The 21299-nt window shown below is 44.7% G+C and overlaps 1 protein-coding gene across 1 annotated transcript in view; it reads right to left on the bottom strand.

Moving 5' to 3' along the window:
• Window positions 1-21299, bottom strand: part of CCDC187 (coiled-coil domain containing 187) — a gene marked incomplete at both ends in the record, with an annotated part of 42559 nt that overhangs the window by 8002 nt on the left and 13258 nt on the right. Inside the window, 16 exon segments of the mRNA XM_080630950.1 lie at window positions 2492-2670; window positions 2764-2940; window positions 3732-3819; window positions 4493-4680; window positions 4796-4941; window positions 5444-5577; window positions 6052-6155; window positions 6902-7012; window positions 7354-7451; window positions 14453-14543; window positions 16588-16636; window positions 17641-17967; window positions 18109-18210; window positions 18771-19292; window positions 19754-19845; window positions 20073-20818. Coding sequence (XP_080487076.1) covers window positions 2492-2670; window positions 2764-2940; window positions 3732-3819; window positions 4493-4680; window positions 4796-4941; window positions 5444-5577; window positions 6052-6155; window positions 6902-7012; window positions 7354-7451; window positions 14453-14543; window positions 16588-16636; window positions 17641-17967; window positions 18109-18210; window positions 18771-19292; window positions 19754-19845; window positions 20073-20818 — 3154 coding nt within the window.

The following is a 21299-nucleotide window of genomic DNA, read 5'->3' as shown; positions in this document are numbered from 1 at the left end:
TATCTTTTTTTACTACAATAACAGTTTAGAAAGTTAAATATGTTCTTGAATAGGTGAAGATCAACAATATGGCAGTGATTGGAAGCTCAATCCTCATTCATTATTTTACTTTTAATGACTGTATAGTATTCACCACCACTAGTGTTTAGGGACTTCAAATTAAGTATCCCAATTCAGAAGATGTATTCCCAATTCTTAGCTAAAAGCTTGTCCATTTATAACAATTACAAGGTCCTGTATTCTTTCCACCATCCATTAACAAAACTAAACCAGCAGCTTCTCCTACATGCTGGTAATTTATTTATTATTTCATGTTGCTTTAATTTTTAGAAGTATTTTCCAGCCCCTTCCAGCCCTGCTTATCAACTGTCTTCCTGATCAGGATATGAACATCGCTGGTGGATAAACAGTGTAATTACCACTCTGCACTTTTACATAGTGAGGAGATCTATGCACTGTCAGACAGCAACCACATTTTAGGTGTATCATGAGTTCTACCAGGCCCCCTCTGCTCTAGACTGATGCAAATATTCACTGTTCTCCTATGAGCAGGCTTGTCAGTAAAAAGAAGTGAAAGCACAGCCAAGAAACCTTTTAAAGATTTCTGTGACTTATGATCAATAAACCCATGAATTATAGATCAGTTCTGTGCAGGGATTTATTTGAAAGCCTTTCCCTGTGGGGACTTAAGTAAATGCACAAACCTGACTCACCAGTCTGCTAAAGATCTGGGTAACACCGAGTGGAAGGGGGTTTCTAATTCATACAGATATGGATTTGTCTTTAACTACTTATTTTATCTTCCTGAAGCAAACTAGATTTTGTTCATCTGAGTCTACTTCGGAAGACTGCTGTTGTGAGCACTGTGGGTACTGCTGGGTCCTCATCTGCACTGCTCAGCTCCTTCAGCTCAGTGGGAAGCAATGGGGGATGCTGGGGATGCAGTGCCCGGGGAAGAGGAGGCAGTGCTGAACTCCCGAATTACCTCTGGCTCTGGGCATTTTGCATGACACTCCTACATTTCAGCTTAAGCATAAAATTAAGCCCTGTGTAGTACAAAAGCCTTCTGTGATTAAATCCTAAGCAAAACACAAACCTCCTCTGAGGGGTTAAGTGATACATAGGTTCAGCCAGAGGAGACAAAGGAGTGAGCATATTAAATCAATACATTTCCACTCATTCTGTATGGATGTCCTGAGGTCTAATTAATATGTAGTTGCAAAGTGTTTTGAGATTGTAGTTAAAAAAAAAAGAAAATGTGAACTATCATTAGCAGTTGTGTAGCATCATCAAAAAATATTCAGTATTTCATAATTTCATATTCACAATGCTATGTAAAGCAACTTTGTTAGGCCTGATGTCAAAGTTCCATTTGTTCCTAACATTGCAGTGACAGGCGCCAATCCCACAGACTTAGATAACGCTACTTAATATTTCATACTGCAGAGAATCCTAGTGAAATATGTTCCCCTGCTTGCACAAAAGTGCAGAATTTAAAATGAATATATAAAGCCTGCAAGGACCGGCTTTCTTGTAGCCCAGAGGATTGTGACACTGCAAGCAGGAGCATGGAGCCATCTAATGAAAACACAACTGCTTGAGGAAAAAATGTTACTGCACCTTTTGCACACAGGATTAAACAGTTTGTTACTAAGTGCAGCCCCTTCCATGTGCAATGAGCTTATGGTGGCAAACCAACAGGGCTTTTTTTCAGTGTGAAACAGACTTGTCCAACTTCTAATGGGAAATCACAGCTCTACACATTTGCATGTATATCTGCATAGACACAGGTACATATATAGATACAGACTAAATTTCAGGATTAAGGCTCAGATTTGGCTTGTTTTACTGAAGGAGTTGATATTTGTGACATACAGAAGAACTGAGATCACAGTGTAACTCCCTGTAATCACCAGGAGATTGTGGGTTTTGTTTGGTTTCAGATAAAGAAAAATAACACTGATAAATAGTGCAGCTGAGGTAAATGCTGACTTAAACAACTTCCTGATCAAATTCAAGATTTCACTTTCACCACTTTTTTTTCTCCTGCACAGAAGAGGACTTCTTTTTAAAGAATGGAAAAATCTGAAATAAATACACTGTTTGCTGTTGATACATTGAAGTGATGAATGTATCCTGCCTCAGGAATTTAGTGTTATGAAAAGGATCCACACACCTTAGTTTACTTGGTGCTGTTCACATCCCCTGCAATAAGGTGGTCCCTGCCCCAAGGAGCTTACCATTTTGGACACCAGATGGGAGGTTGGACATATGGAGGACACAAATAAACAATAAGGCAATTGGTCAGAATGATAAGCAAGGCTCTTGATGAATCAACTGCTTGAACACAAAGGGCTTCAAAACTTACCATTATAAAACTCCCTCTTGGGACCATTTACAGCTCACACAATTATCTAGGACATAGCTGCCCATCTTCTCCACTGGATTGGTTTTTACCTTCAGCTATTGCTGTGGAAAGGGTTTTACTTACCCCTCGTATTTCCTGCTTTGTTTATTCTTTAGCTGGGCACAACTGTCCCTATTCCCTGACAGATCAGGCTTTTCTGGGTGGGTCACAAACTCTGCTGAAGAGGAATGTAACATTGGGCTAGAAATAAGGCTCACTGTCTTCAGCTTTATTTCTTCTTCAGCTGCTGGGCTCCTTGTAAGCTAGAAGAAAAAGGCAATACATAAGGTTTCACCTGGGTTCCTCAGCTGTACTGTCAGCTCTTCACTTCGCTATTCCTCGCTCAAAGAACCCACCGAGGCATCTAGTGACTGTGATTTAGTAGCCTCTTCCTTCCCTGCCAAATTACGCAGCTTTTCCTGCAGTTGTGCTGTCAAATGCTGCATCATTAAGATCTCTCTTTGCTGTTTTAGTATTAGTTTTCTTTCCTGATGGGCCGCCCTGTAGATGTTTTGCAGGTGCTGGATTTCTGCCTATGCAAAGTGAAGAAAGAAAAGAGCATAAGAGCTAAGATAACAAAAGAGAGACCCCACTTAATGTGTACAGTATTTCTTCACGCAAGGCAATGCCACTCTCAAAATATCCCAAGAACTCAATATGCAGGTTTATTCCTTTTTCTGTAAAGGATTTTGTAGTTCTGTTCTTCACTAATGCTGACTGGAGGATATCCATGAAAGCTAATGGCAAGTAAGAGGATATATTTCACTGCTTGAGAGATGGGGTGTCTGAGAGGTGAGACCGTTGCCAATTGATCATCTTCAGGTCATTCAAAACTATGGAATGCTTGTCGTTCACACAGGAATTCCTTGAGCTAAAGGAGAGGCCTGTACTACATAAGGAGTAGGACAAAGTGTAATTATGAGCCCAGCATTCCTCTCAGGAGCAGAAGAACCGAGACTGTAAAATTAGCTGTCAGATTAATTTAATATACTTCAACATCAGAAGCATAAATCTGCACACATCAGTGGAATTCTGCGTTATATGGTTTTTGTTATGGCACAAACAGAAAAAACCCCACAAAAATAGTGGAATAACAGGGGAAAAAATAGAAAAAGAACTATTTTGTGCACTTCTTTTCTCCAAGATGCACAGGCTTGGACATGAACCCCCCTCCCTGAACGCAGGAAGCAAAGCAGAACAATGCACGTGAAAAGACACCAGTGACGGTTTCAGAAAGCAAACCCCACTTGCTGCAGCAGCTCCCCGTGTCGCATCCTCCCACCGGTTAGGAGGTGGAACCCAGCTCCTCTTGCTGCAGCTTTACCTGCTCCTGTTTCAGCTCCGTTAGGATCCTGCGCTGCTTTGCGGCCATGGCAGAAGCTCCCTCACTATCCTGCAGGTTTTCCAGACAGCTGGAGACCAGAGAGGGATGGGATCACAATCAGATCATTAAATGCCATTAATTTTACACTCTTCAGAAGCAGTGCCAGGGACAGCCATGGTGGCTATGGGAGGCTCTGCAAGACTTGGGGGACACCCTGTCACGCTGGGGCCATATTGCCAGGAGCCCTCCTGAGGCAGCCAGGCTTCCCTGACCGCTCAGTGCACGGCGCTGGTAGCTGAGGGACGCCATGAACTGGGGGGTTCAAACTGCACCCCACGGCGAGCCCGATCAGCACTGAGAGACGCCTTGCACCAGGGTCTGTCCCCATCCCTGGCAGCACCTCAGCACAGGCAGCACCAAGGGATGCCTTGCACCATCATGGACGGTGCCCCAGCCCGGTCAGTGCCGGGGGACATCTTGTGCTCACGAGGTCTCACACTGCCCATGATGGCGCCTCAGCCCAGTCAGCTCTGAGGGGAGGCTCACACTCCGTGAGGACAAAGCTGCAATATGGACCTCAACTGTGCTCTGGGTTGAATAAAACTGCACAGACTCCTTCCTCCTGCACTTACTCTGTAAGAGAAGGGGTTTATATTTGCTCTTTTCCCTTCAGAGGAAGACAAACTGTCCCGCTGAGCACCTCCGCCTGCTGAGGACCTGCCATGGCAGGCCTGTGGTGTCCTGCCCGTGCCTCCCCTCACCGTTGCTGGTGTCCCAGCCAGGCCAGCTCAGCCCTGGCTTTCTCCCGGAGAGCTTTCTTGCGGAGCTGGAGGAGGGCAGCCTGGTGCTGAGCTCGCAGCTCCTCTCCCCTCAGGCACTGCTCCGCCATGGCCAAGCTGAAGCGGCAGAAGGTGCTGGAGCCTCCATAGTGCCGGGCGACCTCGCTCCACTGCGGACAGAGCAGAGCGCCATCTTTATTGGTGAGGTGAGAGGCTGACATAGGGACTACAAGGAAAACCACCCCAAAACAAGCACCCCACACACTAGTAGAGAGCTGCTGTTACCTGGCTGGCAGAGCTGCCCTGTTCGCTGCTCTCTTGGGAGTCATTCACTGCCGAGGTCTCCCCGTGGTGCAGATTGACCAGAGGCGACGACAGGTTAAAGGCCTGATGGCCGGGCAGCGGCTCCCTGTGCTCTGCCAGCAGGGATCCTGAGGGAAAAGATCTTTCTCTGTAACAGAAGGCAAAAAAGACACCACAAACCAGTTCCCACAGTAGGAGTTCACATCCTTTCTGGAATTCAAGGAGCCTCTGCAAGGAGTTAGCAGGCGGACCCATGCACTGCCCTCAGCAGGACCCTGAGGAACATCTCCCCACAGCTCTTCACTCACAGGAACAAGTTACGGGCATGAACCTTCACTTTCCAGTGAAATCATGGCAAACAGGTAAAAATTAGAAAGGGTAAGTAATTGGTAGGGTGAATAACTCTCAACTTTGAAGATTATTTTCTGTGGACAAGTCAGGGCTACAAAGGGAGATCACTCTGGTTTAAATATGCACAATGAATAGAAGTATTTAGGTCAAAACTTTCAAAATCAAGTTACTGAGCTTTGTGATTCCGTGTTCCAGCCCCTGGGTGCTGCACTGTTTCTCGTGTCATGCTAGAAAGTGCTGTTTGCCCAATACCACCAAATCCTTTAACTTGGTGTTCACCTTCTTGAAGCACTGAGGGATACGAATCCCTTTCTCCCAGAGGTTTTCTTTCTCCCACTATTTTGTGATCCTCTGGACTGGGGGCTCTTTCAGTCTTCAATGCAGGTGGTTTCAGTGAATGCATCTCTTGCTTACTGAAGGTAAGAAAGGAAATATTTTCTTATAGCAGTTAGAGATATGTTTTCAATTCCAGCTTTCATAGTTAAATCCTCTGTGAAGGCTGAATCTTTTTCAAACCAGAATGGTGCTCATTTTTGTGCAATACTGGAATTTTTACCTGTGCAAAGGCACCTTTCTGATAATTGTTGTACCTGTAAGGCTCCAAAAGCAATTCTCCAGTCTTTATGGCTCTTGAAATGAACATAAAAATGTGCACATACAATACTGTCATTCACACCAAGGTATATGATGGTAAAGTAAAATGAGGAAAATTGCATTTTCCCCACAAGTTTCAAAGATAATGTAACAGCCATTACTGTTCTTAAATGACTTGAAACAAGCATCTATTTTAGAAACACACTGCAAATGCTTTAGTGCCCCATGTCATTCAAGTAGTCAATGCACAGACAAAACCATTGCAGTCCCTCATTGTATACTGCCTCCTGTACCTGCCAGCTGTGTTGTCACTTTCTGGTTGGTGTCCTGTCTGTGTTGGCTCTGTATGGTCCAATCTTGGCACAGAAGGATAACTGCCCTTGGAGCTACTGCACTCCTGCAAACACAGAAACTGTCTGTAGACCTGAATGATTTATTTGAAAGCAGAACTTTTCTTAGGAAAAGCTTTCCCCTCCTTTTCTTGGGAAAGCTCTTCATCGTAGATAATTCTTTTCATACACCAATAACTCCTAAAGAGTTGCATTAACTAATGAGCTGGGTACTACTCACAGTGAAAAACCTGTATGGGCATATGGAAGTAAGGTAGTGTAACAGCTCACAAACTGTCTTGTATTTAGAGCTGCTTTCGTGGGAGTCAGGGTACTGCATTCATCCTAAGGGCTCTTAGGCAAAACCCTAGAGAGATCACTTCTGTCCAACCTGTTCCAACATATTGAGAGACATTAATTGAGCTGAAGTATCTGTCAAAGTAAATACTCCCAAGCATGTAACTAGAGCTTGGAATCGCACATGAGGTCTGAGCTTGTGCTTACGCATATGGGGCTGCATTCTTATTCTAAGAAATAGACACTGAAGTCCATCAGTCCCCAGCTGACTGCAGAATCTGAGGCTGGAAGGTAAACAAGCTGCAGGACCCAAGTTATTTCAGATCACCAGTCCGAATGACAGCCTAAGGAACTCTGTTACCTGAGAGACCTGGGCACCTCCGACAAGTTATCCTGACCTACAGTTTTTAGTCTTTTGACTGAAGGGGAAAAAAACCCCAACAAACCTCAGTGGGAATTGGAGAAAGATTTTGCTGAAGTCAGAAGTGTCAACACAGGAGCTGAAATGATAACTTACCCCTAAACTGTGCTGAAGCAGGTCATTCAAACATCTCTGGCTTTCTTGAACCTCTAGCTTTGCTTTCTCCCTTAGCACTGTAAGCTGCTGTCTCTGCTGCAGCTGATGAACCTGTGTCAGGAAATTATACACTATAACTGATATTTCCAACCAAATCAAGTGATTCCCCAGAGCTGGGGAGCAAAGGGAAGCAAACTCCAAGAGAAGACAGCCCTGGCATTGCACAGCGATGTGTTCTAACCCATCAGTGCTAGAGTAGGATCTCTAAATACCAGTTTAAGGCTGGTACCTCCCCTTTACAGGTACTTGAGCTTTATAAACCTGATGCAGTCAGCTGATGCCAACTGATTATATCCTAAACACATGTGGATTAGGGGAGAGCTAGCACCTTCTTACGTGAGACAGCAGAACTTGCACTGCTCTTTGCTTGTTGCATCAGTTGCTCACTGTACCTTCAGTTTCTGAGCCAGTAGTAGGGAGGTTTGCCTCAAATAATCCAGATGGCTCCTGTGTTTCTTTTCCAGTTTTGTGCAGCCAGGGTGTCCCTCACCTGCAGGAGCTTGGAAAACAGATGGTAACTGTCACCACTTCTTAATTTAACAAATCTGTGCTCTGTTTAGTGAGTGCTAGCTGGGTAAAGTATCAGAGTTAACCAGAGGGAGGCAGTGGAACCAGATTTCTTCAGGCTTCAGTTGCTGCCCTGAAACAGTTTCTACACTGTCCAGGTCCTTTGGGATTAAAGCATTTGCTAAGTATTTCGCCAGCAGGGCCGACTTGCTGGGTCACCACTGACACCCATAGACCTTGTAACTAATCTAACAGCGTTCTGGTATTTTCAGTGTGGTCCCAGGACACTTCTCAGCACACTGCTGAATTTCAGGCCTGACTGTACTTCTCAAAACATGCCTGAGTCCTAATACATGGACATCAACAGGCGACCACCAAAAGGGAAAGGGTGGATGTGTACATTGTTCTTAAGTGCATTTTCCTTTTGAATCCTCCCTGGGCCTATTTTTGGAAGCCTCCCAAATCTGCCTTTATTCCCAGAATAACTTTCCTGCACACATTTATTTCTTCTAACATATCTGAAAAAGGAAAATGTCGCTACCTACGTCCTGTCAAGAAATCTGTTGGCATAAAGTCCTGCAAGTACTGGGGAGAGGGAAAGAGGCAGGACTCAAGAGGGCCTATTCAGGAAATTGATGCAGTGGGGAGTAATTCCCATTCTGAGCCTGAAGTTCAAAGTGTGGGTTATTGACACTCTTACTATTGCCACTGCTCCTTCACTGCACCAACAAGACCAGGCGTACTAGTTACAGATTTAAAAAAGCTTCTCAACCTGGTCACTTCTTTGGGAGCTCCAGCAGCATCACTGGAGCTCCCAAAGCTCCCCTCCATCTTGCAGCTTGTCCCTGTACAGGGTCCCACTGGATTTCTCTCTTCTGTCACAGGGGGAAACAAACCCATGAAAAAACCTTTCAGTTTAAGCGGGGAAAAGAACTCTTGTTCCGGATGCTCCTATTTTGCTGCTGCTTCCTTATTGTAACTCTCCTGTCTGTTTTTTACAGTACCAGTGATGTAATGTTTACCAGTGATATGTTCTTGGCTGCTTTGAGCTCCTCAGATGAATCGCTAAGCTTATGCAAACAGGTTGTGTGTTTACTCTGTGCTGTGCCACTGTCACAGCAACCAGAGCCATAAATGAATTGAAATGTGGGTCATAAATAGAAATAGGTTTGACTTGGAAACTTGAGATAAAATCCATCCAGATTGTCTGAATTCAAATTACCCCAAGCCTCAGGATAAGCCTATGACAGGCAAGGTTTGAATTTGCTGTAAGTACTGAAGGATCTCGAACATGGAAGGAGCAGAGACATGGGCTTCTTTGCATGCCAGAATGCTTTTTGTTTTTATGTGGATGTGAGTGAAATAAAATGTTAATGCTTTAAGCCTGGTGCAGATTTTCTATTAGAATGCTGCTGTGTTTTTATAAACAGCTTGATTGCAAAAGTCACCTCTGACTTTTATTATGGAGCCTTTTCTTAACCCTCTACTTTTCAGAATTAAGAGGCTGGATGAAAATCTCATCTTTTACTTCAGTAATGCATAGCTCCTGGTTCTGGAGGGTTGTGTGCAAGGGCAAAATCACAATGAATTACCTAGAAATCATATGCCTAATAAAGAGTTCATCCTTTTTAAAAGATCCTTGGGTTTCCTCAATTTTGAGGACTGATTCAGACTCTTTAATGCATATACTTACCAGAGATGACTTTGTGATGGTATATTTAGGAAAATCATGTGGATGAAAGAGCTGTTGTTTGTACGGGAAAGTTTTATTGCTGGTTTAAAGCAAGGTAATAGAAAAAAAGACTAGAAAAAATAGAAAAAAAGTGAAGAGCTCTTCAGTGGGTGTGCAGAAAGCTCATCACTTTCAAAGCCAGCTGAGGAAGCCTCCTTCAGACCTAACAAATAAGGTCATTTTGTAAAGAAAAAAAATACAAGCTAAACTTACTGGTGTCAAGTTGTCTGAGTAGCTTCTAATGCTAATATGTGGGCCATTGTGAACCATGGTAATCTACTAGGATAGAGCTTAAAACTGGCAAGTGTTTTCAGTTTGTGCCTCAAACGGAACAATGTTGTTCTTCTGCTCAAAGCCTGGCCAATGGTACTAATATCAAAGTGAGTAAGAAATTTGCTCTGGCCTGTGTTCACTCCTTTTGAACATAATTTTCCTAATTGTGGCTATTTGCAGATGCATTTCTTGTGCTGCAACACCCAGCATTAAAGAAAATACCATCTGGCTAAACTTCACCTCCTCCTGCTCTATGATGAATGGAGTTTCTGCATCCCCAGATAGCTTCAATGTACACATACTCAGTCTTTCAAAAAATGCCATTTATTAAATCACTTTCCGCTGCACCTGCAGAATCTCAGCAAAGCCCTGTAGAATCTGTGACACATAATTAAGAAAGCTGGGCTAAAAGTCTCATTTTTCTAATCACTTGAAGCCAGGCAGAAGCACTTACTGCTGCTTCACTCAAGGACAGATTTTCCTCTTTCTGCCCATGTCAGCAATCAGTCCAAATCAGTTACTACCAAAATACATACTTGCAGCTTCAGATGTAAGCACAACTTTGACTACATGCCTAGAATCATTTGAAGATGGGGTGTAAAGAGTCCTGAAATGCTACTGTGAGAGAGAGCAACAGATCTAGAAGGAGTTGACCTGTTTGATACCCAGGTCAGGGCAATCCTTCCCTTCTCCAGAGTTACTGTGCTAGCTCAATTGCATTATTGCAAAGCGAAGGGAAGGGATGGGTGAAAAAACACCCAGGCATTTCAATACCCTGTTAGCATGCAGGAGCTGAGCTGTAGTGGTGACGGGTAAGTGGAGACACAGAAGAGAGGTTTGCTAACCCCTGGTCACTGCTGAGATTTGCAGCTCAGGTGACAAGGATGGCAGTTTGACCCTTCTTCAGCAAGACCTGTGAGCCAAGAGCAATCCCTAAGCAAGAGGCTGTACACTTGAAAGCTTTGCTCGTTTACTCAGGGAAATCAATGGGCTGCATTCTTGAGTACCTCAGAGAATCTGTATCTCAACTCCTGCTGAACCGGTTTCTTCTCTATAAATACATCTGGCATCCTACTTGTCACTGAAGACTAGTTGCTTGCTAAACAAGGGGATTAATGTGGCCTGTGCTGCTCCTGTCCTCTTCAGGTTTTTATATCTAAATCCTCTGGTGCGGAGGGTTGGCCAGAGTTCAGCTGCCAGCCAGATGTTGCAGCACATGGCAATACCTCACCCTGCTGCTGCCACTTCCACGTGTGGCACATCACACACAGAGCAGCAGAGCAGCTCTTGCTGCAGGCTAGCAGGAGGGAGCTGGGCCCAAATCTGGACCTAAACAGAACTCTGAATTTGCATGAAATGTACTTTCTATTCCCTCAACCCACTACACTTGCAGTATGGATACACAGCCCCAGCCTGTATGGCAAAGCAACACCTGGCTGCCCAGAGAAAGAAATGGATGTGTGTGTTCACATGCTGTGCAGTGGTATTTCACAAGGAACAAGACACAAGTAGCATGGAAAGGATGAAGTCCTGAATCTGATGCACACCCAGGCTATAGGATGATTTATCAGCAGGGCAAATGCATACTCTGTGGGGATGGAAAGAAGCTAGTTCAGAGGAGCAAAACTGGTATCAAAGGAAGTGAGAGTGATTCTCCTGAGCCATTCTCTTGTTGCCTGCCACAGTGCCAAGAAGCTTCAACACTGCCATCACTGCAGACTGCTTGAGAGGTGCTTGGAGGCTGCTGATGGAGCTCACTGCAGCACCAGGCAGAAACTTCATAACATACAAAAGCCAGTGCAGGATTTTGAAGCGAAACAAGAGGACCTGTCTTATCTCAGCACCATCCATCAGCGGACAATTAGCTGAAACCAGGCTCTTACACTGCTCTCATTCCACCAATTTAATCGTTTCTCTCTGCTAGAAGCAAGAAGGCAGCTCCCTCTAGTGATGTGAGAGAATATCTCAATCCGCAGTGAAGGGGAAAGATGTTACATAGAAATATATTTTCTTTGTAATCGGGTTAAAATTTTGCATTTTGAGAACAATGGAGACCACCCTATTTGCTTTCCTATTGCAAGTTACTTCAAACCAGTTGCCATGCTTAAACTTCCACAGTTAGAAAATACTTCTTTTTAACAATTAAGTTCAGCTCAGACCTTGTTCTCTCTCAAATGCAAAAAAGGAAACACAAGTCTGGCTCATGACACGAGGTTTCTGGCTCATTTAGTCCCATCACAAGGCTATAGCAAGGGGCACAAGCAAAATGTTTTTCTTTTAAATCACCAACTTCCCTTATTTAATAGCAGTAGAGAAACTGGGGGCTTTTCTTGCAGTATCAAGGAAAGTACACCTCATCTCCTCAGCTCCCTGGGGAAGAGATCTGGTGGCCTGGCAGGAATGATGGAAAGATTTTATGTAGTGGTGTCTCTGAGACAAGCAGGATGTGCAAACCACTTCCTCACCAGCTCACTTGGTTATAGCAGGTTTTGTGCTGAACTGGTTTGAGATGCACATAGGAGCTGTGCAATATACTTCCCAGTGATGCCTGTGGAGCCAATTTGTGTTCATCACAGGTGTGCTTACAGCAGTTGCAATTCTGGAGTTTATACTGACTGTGTTTAGAAAGAAAATGGAACAGTTCAGACAGGTTCACTGTCTTACTCCAGGCAGTAAACAGTTAGAAATACTTCGTGAATACCTGCTTCTTACACTCTGCTTTAGTATGCTTGAAAATGAAATTTGTTATTTTGTCAAGTATGTTTACTACAGAGTATCTTTCATGTCTTTGGCTCAGCAAGCAGGTGATGTGGGTATCTGTTAAAGGTAGATATTTATGTTTTGCAGCAGCTGTATAATTGCACATCATTATGCTGCGTGTGCACAGTGACTTCTGTGTTCACACAGAACACAGTCAACTGCTGGTGTGACGCCTCAAGCAGACAATACAGGCTTGTGTCTGAATGCCCTTTGCCTGCTAAGAGTGGTGAACAGATCCACTTGTGACCCATATTTCAAACCCACATTGTCTTCAGAATGACAGTTCTGTGCCTCATCTGCAGCAGCATGGCCCAGAGTGGACCTGCTGGCTCACAGTCAAACCATGGGCTGGAGCTCCAGTGCTGTCAGTGCCTGCAAACACTCAGAGAAGGTTCAGGCCACTCCTGGCATAGACACAAGGCAGCAGTTTCTATTGTTCCTGTAGTGAATAGTAGATGGCAGGGACTTTTTGCCAAATAGCTTCCAGAATTGGGGCCCTTAGTTATGAATATTAAACAAATACAATGTCTTTTGCTTGTGGTAAACACTTCAGACAACAGATTCACTGTCCGATCATGTGAGATGCCCTCCTAGCCCCTGGGGGTTGGGCAGAAGCCTGGTAAACAATGCTGGCATCAACACCACCTCAAAATCCAATATTAAGTATGAAATTTTGTGGGGAAAACAATGAAGAATCCTTAATAAGAGCAAAGGCTTTTTGTAAGTACCCTCTTTGAGGAAAGGTTATCTGATCTTGTTCTTTTGTCTCAGAAAAGCCCTTAAAACAATGCACCATCTGCTCTGTTTGGTGGAAGCCAGGGGAGATCTCTTCAGGCAGAGCAGCCTGATGCTGCTCTCTGCCATTTAACCCTTTCAGCCACAAACTTTCCCTTGTTTCCAGGCAAACGTTTGTTGGAGCAGAAGAGGCAAAGCCTTGCAGTCACCCTGCCTTGCCCAGACCTCCAGGGCCCTTGAGCACATCTCTCTATCAGCCTGCATCCTTTGCTAGCCCCTGTAAATGTGCTTGATGTCTCTCATTGCCCAAGTAGGATAATATCCCACATTTATGTGATGTGGCAATTATGAAGAATTCATTGCAAGGCTCTGGGAGACTTTCAGATGAAGCTGAAAATGTCTCCAGTTTAAACAAGTGTTTGTTCCATCTGGGGCTGTCTGTAGCTATCATGGTGTAACTCAGCATGGGAACAACCTGTGAGGTGATGCTCTGCTGCAGTCACACTGGTGAGACAGCAAAAAAACTTCTGTTGCATTTTTTTAGTGGGCTGTAATCAGATTGGACTTGAATGTTGAAGGAACATCCTTCACCTTCAAAGTTTGGAACATAAAATCATAGAATCAACTAGGTTGACATGACCTGGCTATCTGAAATTCCCCCTCACCCTAGAAGTATTTTCAGTTCTAGTCAGAGCCATTAGCAGGAATTCTCTTACAATGAAGGACCATTAATTCTTTGGCAATGGCATTAGAAGTACCTTGAGAGGGCACTGGATAACCACCACACTCTATGCTTGGGAAATGCCACCTTACCATAGTTCTGCTCACAGCCACCATGAGCCCCAGCTCCAGCGCTCAGAGGGGAGGAGGGCTGTAATCCCCAGCTGTGCCGTGTCCTCAGGCTATCTCCAGAAGACCCATTGGCAGTTTCCTCTCGATCCTGAACTTTAGGCTCCCACCAGCAGTGATTCCTCTGAGCTGTGAGTTCTCTCTGCAGACTGTACCAAGGTAACAACAATTACTCAGAGAGTTTTTAAGATGGTGCATGTGTGTAAGCAGTCTTTTGAAGTAAAATATTGTTATTTTATCATTTATTACATTTACCATTTATTACATCATTTATTGCATTTCGTTAAATTGAAACAAAAGGCTCACTGTAACGTCATACTGTACCCTGATGTCGTCAGTAGAGGTAACAACACTTGTCTTTACCTACTCTAACTACTGCTCTGAAAGGCCTGGATAGTCTTCCACCTGGTGGCAAATAGAAACAACAACTTTGCAGTTTTGAAGCTGGATTTATGAGGCTGCATCATACAATCTGTGCCATGCCAGGACTTGGTTGCACAATCCAGCTCTGAACCTTGGCAGAGCTCTCTGAAATCTTTCAGAAACACAGAGTACTGATCTCTGTTCCATGTTCCTGGGGCTCGTGCTGAGCATGGCTGTGACCCAGGGCTGTGATTTGCTGTTGATATACGTACCGTAATATTTCACAACAGTGTCAGAACCAAGTCCCACCATCGTGACAAAGATCCCAGCAACTGGTTTTATTTTGATCTCTAACTCTCTGAGCTTAATTAAAAAGATTAGGAAGAAAGGTGTGAAATGGGCATTTATTGATCAAGCCTCAGCTGAAGCACACACAGGACACTGAGACACACTGAAACGGTGACAGATGTTTTCTTTTTCCTACAGAAAAATGAATATGGAATATTTTTTTCAATCAGCAATCAGCTTAGGGAAATCTTATCTCTTTTTTCTCCTTAATAAGCTTTTCTTTGTTTTTCATGACCCAGAAACTGCTAAAACAATTAGAAGCTTCCACTAAGGCATCTTGGATGTAGTCTCCCAAAAGTGGGAGCAAAGGTGGGTGAGAGGAAAGGAAAAAGAGAGGAGGTAAAAAGAAGTTCTAGTATTCACTGGGTAAAGGCACTGAGCACTGTCTCTGCTTTTGTGATGCGAGAGGTTTTTAGCCAATGCCACTGTTTCATTTGGCTCTTGAGAAATGCCCACTTCTGTTTGGAGAGATTGAGGCAGAGGTCCAAATCCAGCCCTGCCAGTTTCCTGGGAAGGCTACTGCCAACACCAGTGGAAGTCAATGCAGATTCTGCAGACAGCACTGGGATTACACAGGAGCAGCCAGCAACCCCTCTCCTCCAGGCACAACCAGCTCTGTGGCAGGCATAAACCATCACAATTCCCAGATGAGGCTCTTTGGATTTGGCTAAAAAGCATTATTGGGTCCACAGTGGGAGGCAGAGCTGGGATCTAACCGCCAGCTCTCAGGAATGTAACAGAAGCCACTTGTATTGGTGACTGCAGCAAAGTGGGGATGAAATTGCACACACACTGACTGGCAGTTTGGAGAATTCCCATCAGTGAATCATTTGCATTAGCAACACATCTCCATCAGCCACTCTGCAGCCGACAGAGCAGCCGTGCATGAAATGGGAACGTTTCTCATGGCAAGAGACACCTGCATGTGTTCTTGCATGAACATGAGTCACTGTTTTCACAGCTATAATTAAACATGTAAACAGAAACCTCTGCTGTTGAAACAGACTGTGGTAAGATAATGAAGATCAAGAGCTGGTTTTGTAACCAGGAGGGTTTGTGTTTGTGACTGAGGCCAGCAAACAGCCAGCTTTTCACAGGTGGCTTTGTTCAGATGAACTCTTGAAGAGAGTATCTATTGTGAGACTCATAACTCATTGTCACTGGTAGCAACTGCAGAAGTCAGAGCACAGGTCCAATTCAGCTGCTTTTACTTCACATTTTCTAACTCAGCTCTGGCTACACTGGTGATACAGGCACAGGTAACTGAGTGCTAAGAACATGGCACTGTCCCTGCCTGTTAGCATAGTCTTGTAAAGGTGAAGAAGAGGCTTCCTTCAGTCCCCTGGTGGAGTTCTCTTGGTGCTGGATGATGGGAGCCTTATGTTGTCCTTACTGGCTGTGCTGCCCACCAGTGTGTAAGGACTTCATCCACTTTTGCTTCCCATGAGTGAATGTGCAGGACTCAGGACTAAGTCCAAAATCAGAAGTCTAATCTAAGTCTAGATCATATGCAAATAAAAAACAATTCATAGAGGGGCTTTTACACTGAACCTCTGTATTATCTACTTTACCAGTAACTAGCAAAGGGTTAGACACAGGGTGATCTTTCTTTTATATCATCCCCTTACTGCCACCCACTGCTGCATCAGAGGGTCCCTCAACCCACAGGGAGATGAGTCTGGAATTGTTCACAATACAGCAACACTTTCCACTTCTAATCTCTAAATACAGTGATATATCTGCAAGAAGCTCTCCTCATCTTTTGAAATAGCACTTGCAGCAAGGCTGTGATTTATTGTTTGAGAGGTTTTATTGGTGTTTTTTGTGTGATGCTCTGAGGACTTTGTTTGACTCAAACACGCAGGGCTTCACTTTCTCAGTGATTGCATTGTTCAGGAGATCAGCACAATCTGTCTTATTTCTGCTTTGATGCTTGTTCATTACAGCTGAGGAGCTGTTCCCAGTGGGGCCTACGAGGGTTCTGCACCACCTTCCATCCATTACTGTGAATTAGAGTTGCCTGTAAACATGCACATCGAGGCAAGAGTAATGGACTCACCGTGTTCCTCACCCCACTGAGAGGCAGCACAGACAGCTCTGACTCTTCACTGCACTCACAAAGTGGCAAGGGCTCCAGTTTTATACAGTTGCCATCTTCTGTGACAAAACAGCTCTATAATCCTTGCAAATGATCTCTTGGGGCAGAAACCAGCCCAACCATTGGGAATGTGGCAGTTGCACACAAAGAACAGGCTTAACTCAGGAACTCCAATAATCACTTGTCATAGCTTTTTTAAGCTGAGCTTTTTGGACTTATTGCTCCAATTTTCATTTTGCTCTTGTTTGTTTTGCACTGTAAGGTTGTAAACAATCTTCTGAAGTAGAATGCTGTGCCTTGAATCCCACCTTCAGTTAAAAACTGCTCTTCTTTGCCAGTCGAGCTTTGTGCAGGCCAGCAGAGCCTGGGCTGGGGTCCCCACAGCAACTCATCCTTTTCTCTGAATAGGAACGTGTGGAAGCAGAGGCCAGTTTGCTGCACACAGGTCCTTTCTTTGGCAGTGCCTGTCCAGGTCATACTTTATCTTCCAGGGCTCAGGGAATTTATCCTCTAAGAGAAGAGCTCTCAGCAGGTGTATGGTCCCTGCGGGGCTCTGGCTTTGCTCTTCACTGTGGCTGGATGGGGGCGCAGGCTGAGCCGTGGTGATTGTCTCTCTGTGGTTGCCACCAGAGGCAACCCACCTGGGGCTGACACATGAGTAGGTCTTTGCTCTTTAAGACCAGAAGGATTTCTGCTCATTGCCATCTACATTAAACATTTCATTAACATAGGCTGCTGAAACCAACCTGTGTTAGCACAGTCCTTTTCCTTTAAACTTCCTGCTTCAAAACCCATTTGCCATAATAATGACAATGTGTCCTGTTCAAGGAAACACAATGTAGAAACCAGTAGAGCTATAGTAAGCAGAATCCTTACCCCATTTCAGAGCAAAGTGAGCGAAAACAATTGCTGAAAATGAATGTCTAGTATTCGGTTGATTAAATCTCTGTAATCCTGCGCAAGGAGGAGATCAGTGGAGATTTAACTAGGTACTCGTGAAGATAACCCATTTACTCTGCTGGCAGTGCCACCTGGTGGGATATTGCGGGGTTACGGGAGCTCCGCGGGAGCGGAGGGGCGCGCAGGGCTGCTGGCGCCTCCTGGCGGGCAGCGCTGACCGCAGCCCGTCCCCACCGGCGCTGTCGCCGCTCCAGGAGGGCAGAGCCTCGGCTGTACGGGAAGGGGAGCGCTGCCCCCGGCTCCCCGCCTCCTCCTGTTGCGGGGGGGCTGCCTTTGCAAAACCCCCTGTAGCGGGGATCCATCTGTCCAAAACCTCCGGGCGAACCTCTCCCATCGATCTTCCAGCTCTCCACAAAGAGGTGGTTCCCTCTTTCAGTATATCTTGTGTCAAAAACTGCCTACTTGGCGATTCTCCGGGTATGGAGAAAAGAGCAGGCTGGCTCCGTGCTGAATTGGTGCCATTTATTTTAACTACGTGTATGGGGGGTGCATTTAGAGAATAATATATACAGATTTGTTTACCTTCTAGAGAGGAATCTGTGAGATGGAGTGGCTGGGCCAGTTATGGGCTTTCCATGCAATAGGCTTGTGTCCACCTCGGAGCCCTTATTCACAGCAAAACCTTTTAAAAAGACAAATGAAGACATTTAATAAATATGCTTTTGGTAGAAATGAAATGGCCCAGCTTTGGCATCTGTTTTCTGCCTACTTATGTGTGAACACTTAACTTCCATATAGCTCTTCTCACCCACAGGTTTCTAAGTATATGGGGTTAGGTTTATAATTCCTTTTGCCTCTCCTGGGAAAGCCTCAGCACCAGAAGGTGAAGTGAGATATATCCAAAATCAGTGGCAAAGCTACAGATAAAATTCAGAGATGCAGCTTCACAGGTGCAATGAAAGGAGAAGAAAGTACTCAGATCATTTCTAAGTTAAACCTGAGCTGTGCAGGGAGCAAGCCTGCAAGCACCGAAGGCTCCATGACTGCTCTTTCTAAGCAGTATGGATATAGCCTAGAAGACCCACTGCTCAGAGATCCAAGACACAACTCTTCCAATAGCCAAAGGGAGGTGAGGTTTAAATACTGCTTTGTAGCTCTGCAATACTTGGGCATCTAAGCCCACTAGGTCAAGGAGCAGCTGTTTCCATCTGTCTGTCCAGGACTGTTGCTCCCACAAATGCTACCCCCCGAGGCTAATCCTGCCCAGTCCTTGAAATTCCCTACCTGATGGCACAACTAATGCGTCAGGATCTGGGGCATCCAGAAGCATCTGTATGGTCATTGTACTGTCTTGCTCATCCTTGGAGGTGTCAGGTTCTGGGACAGAAGAAGACTCATTGTAAAGGTCCAGAGTTTTCTCTGACGATGTTTTGCCAGTGGAGTCTTGAGTCCAGCTCGCTGCATTCAGTCTCTTAGTTGCCATCTCAATCTTCTCTGAAAGTTCCTTAGATAGACTATGTATGACTTTCACTCGTTCCTGTTTACTTCTGTATGGAGAAAGACCAGAAATCAAGTCCTTGGAATAAGGTTTTGTATCTTCCTGAGGAAGGAAGAAGCTCAGAGGAGGCATGTGCGAGGCTGGGGGAGAGCAGTCCCTCGAGTCTTCACGTTTCAGAGGACTGACAAACCAGCACTTGGACTCTGGTGTTGCTGGAGAAGCTGATGCCTCTCTGGTTTTAGGTGACTGAACTGCTTTTGGTTGATTCCTGTTTAAACAAAAAGGAGAAATACCATGTTATAAAGACAAAGTAACAGTAACTTTCTGCTCAGACCAATATCTTCGGCTAAAGCACTTCACAATAAAAAAAGAAAGAGTTCTCTGCTAATAGATACCTTTGCCAAGTTATAGATACAGGATGGAGCATGAATTGCTGACAGATGAGGTGAAGAATCAGCCAGGGGCTAGTGAGGAATAATTATTATATAAAAATAAAAAACATAAAAGTGGGCTGAAAAGTTTGTCTCAACCTAGAGAGCCAGAGCACTGGTGTCCTCCTATGCTCCAAAGCACTCCTGGCTGCTCCTGGACCAGGGCGCAGCGCGGTTGGTTTAAGGTGAGGTATTCCATTGGTCCATTGCTCTGCTTTTTATAGTTTACAACAGAATACCACGAAGTCTGCAGAGTGCTGAGAAAGAGGCTTTCGAAGATGCTGTTTATGTCTAGTACCTGCTTCTGTGGTCTTCACTTAATAGAGTCCAGGATGCTTTATCCACCCAGGCCATGAAACTCCTCTCTGGAATGCCATCAGTGGTTTGCTCCTGAAAGAGAAGTGACCATTAGTGTAAGCTCCTGAAAGAGAAGTGACCATTAGTGTAAGCATCAAATACCTGGGCAATACGAGGGTAATATTTGGCTTTTGTTCCAGTTAATAATTGGATCATGCAACCATACCAATACTTTGAAGCACTTGCAGGAAATGTTTCATCTCCTGCTGTACTTATCAAGGTTGGAGGGGTTTCAGTTTCCAAAACCAATGATGACTTACTCGCTCACATTTACCCTGAGGACTCCTTTTTGCAGACGTTGTTTTACTCATGAGCTTCTGCATTTGGTCAGAACATGTTTTCCTTCCTACAGCTTCTCTCTGTTTCCTGTATATTTCCTGCAATCTCTTATTTCTCAGCTCTGTGGCCTGCACCAAGGACTTTTTCTCTTCCAGGCTTTTTTTCTTTCTTTCTTCCTTCTTTTGATACATGAACTCCTGAATAATTTCAGGGCTGTAGGGATGAGGTTTCTTAATGTTTACCCTCCTTTTTGAAGGGTGTTTTAGGTTTTCTTTCTCAGACTCTTTCTGCGCAGGGCTGCATGAGCCTTTCTGTCTCTGAGGAGATGCACTTTTTCTTCTGCTGCAGTTTCCTGAGGTCCTGGGCTTGGTTCCATCTTTCATTGCTGAAAAGCATATTGTTTCCCCACTGAAGGCAGACAGAGCTGTGTCCTGAGGTCCAGGTGAAGAAGAACGGATTCCCAGGTACCTCTGTGGAACTTCCAGCCTTCTTTTTGCAGTATCTTGGTAAAACCTTGTGTGTCTGTGCTTGTTTTGACACTGGCTTTGCAAGTGCAGGCTCCTGAGTATTTGCTTTGTATCCTTGGTTGGTGCCTTGCTGGGGGTAGTTGCTATGGTCTGCTCTTCAGCTGTGCTCTTCAGGTTTGGAAAGGTAGGGGGTGGACCAAGCAACTTCCTAGCTAACTTCTGACCTTCTCTCCAGGCAGAAGCACCAGGCAGCTTCACACCTGAAACAGAGGATTTGTATTTAATTATTAAACTCTCACATGTTCTTTGTAAGGAGGTTGCAACTCTATTATGTCTTTTTAATGGGGATTTGCAGGTGTGGGGAGATCTAAAAAGTTTCAGTCAGAGCAGGTTTTACAAAAAGAGTTGATGTTTGGATAACAAGTAGGTTTTCAAGCACTCCAACTGGAGGCTGTTACTCTGCTCATATCTGTTCACCAACTGACAGAGAGCTGGTTCATGAGTCAGCTGAGGGCAGCACATGAAGATTCAGTGATTTCTGAAGGCTTTACCATTGCAAATTATACAATTTAGCACTTGTAGCATGTACACACAGTTGTTACAAGTTTTACTCAGAAACCATTGACCCCCACAGTCCTCAGGAGTACTAAGAAGAGGTAGGGACATCAACCTGAGGGTGTCTGAGAGCATCCTTCCCTGATGGCAGCCACAGATGGCTGGCTCTTACTGGGTATATGTGAT

Source organism: Psittacula echo (genome assembly GCF_963264785.1).
Source record: "Psittacula echo genome assembly, chromosome: 16".
In the NCBI taxonomy this organism is placed as follows: domain Eukaryota; kingdom Metazoa; phylum Chordata; class Aves; order Psittaciformes; family Psittacidae; genus Psittacula; species Psittacula echo.
Note: the sequence above shows the minus strand (reverse complement) of the source record. Positions and strands in the feature narration are given on the sequence as shown.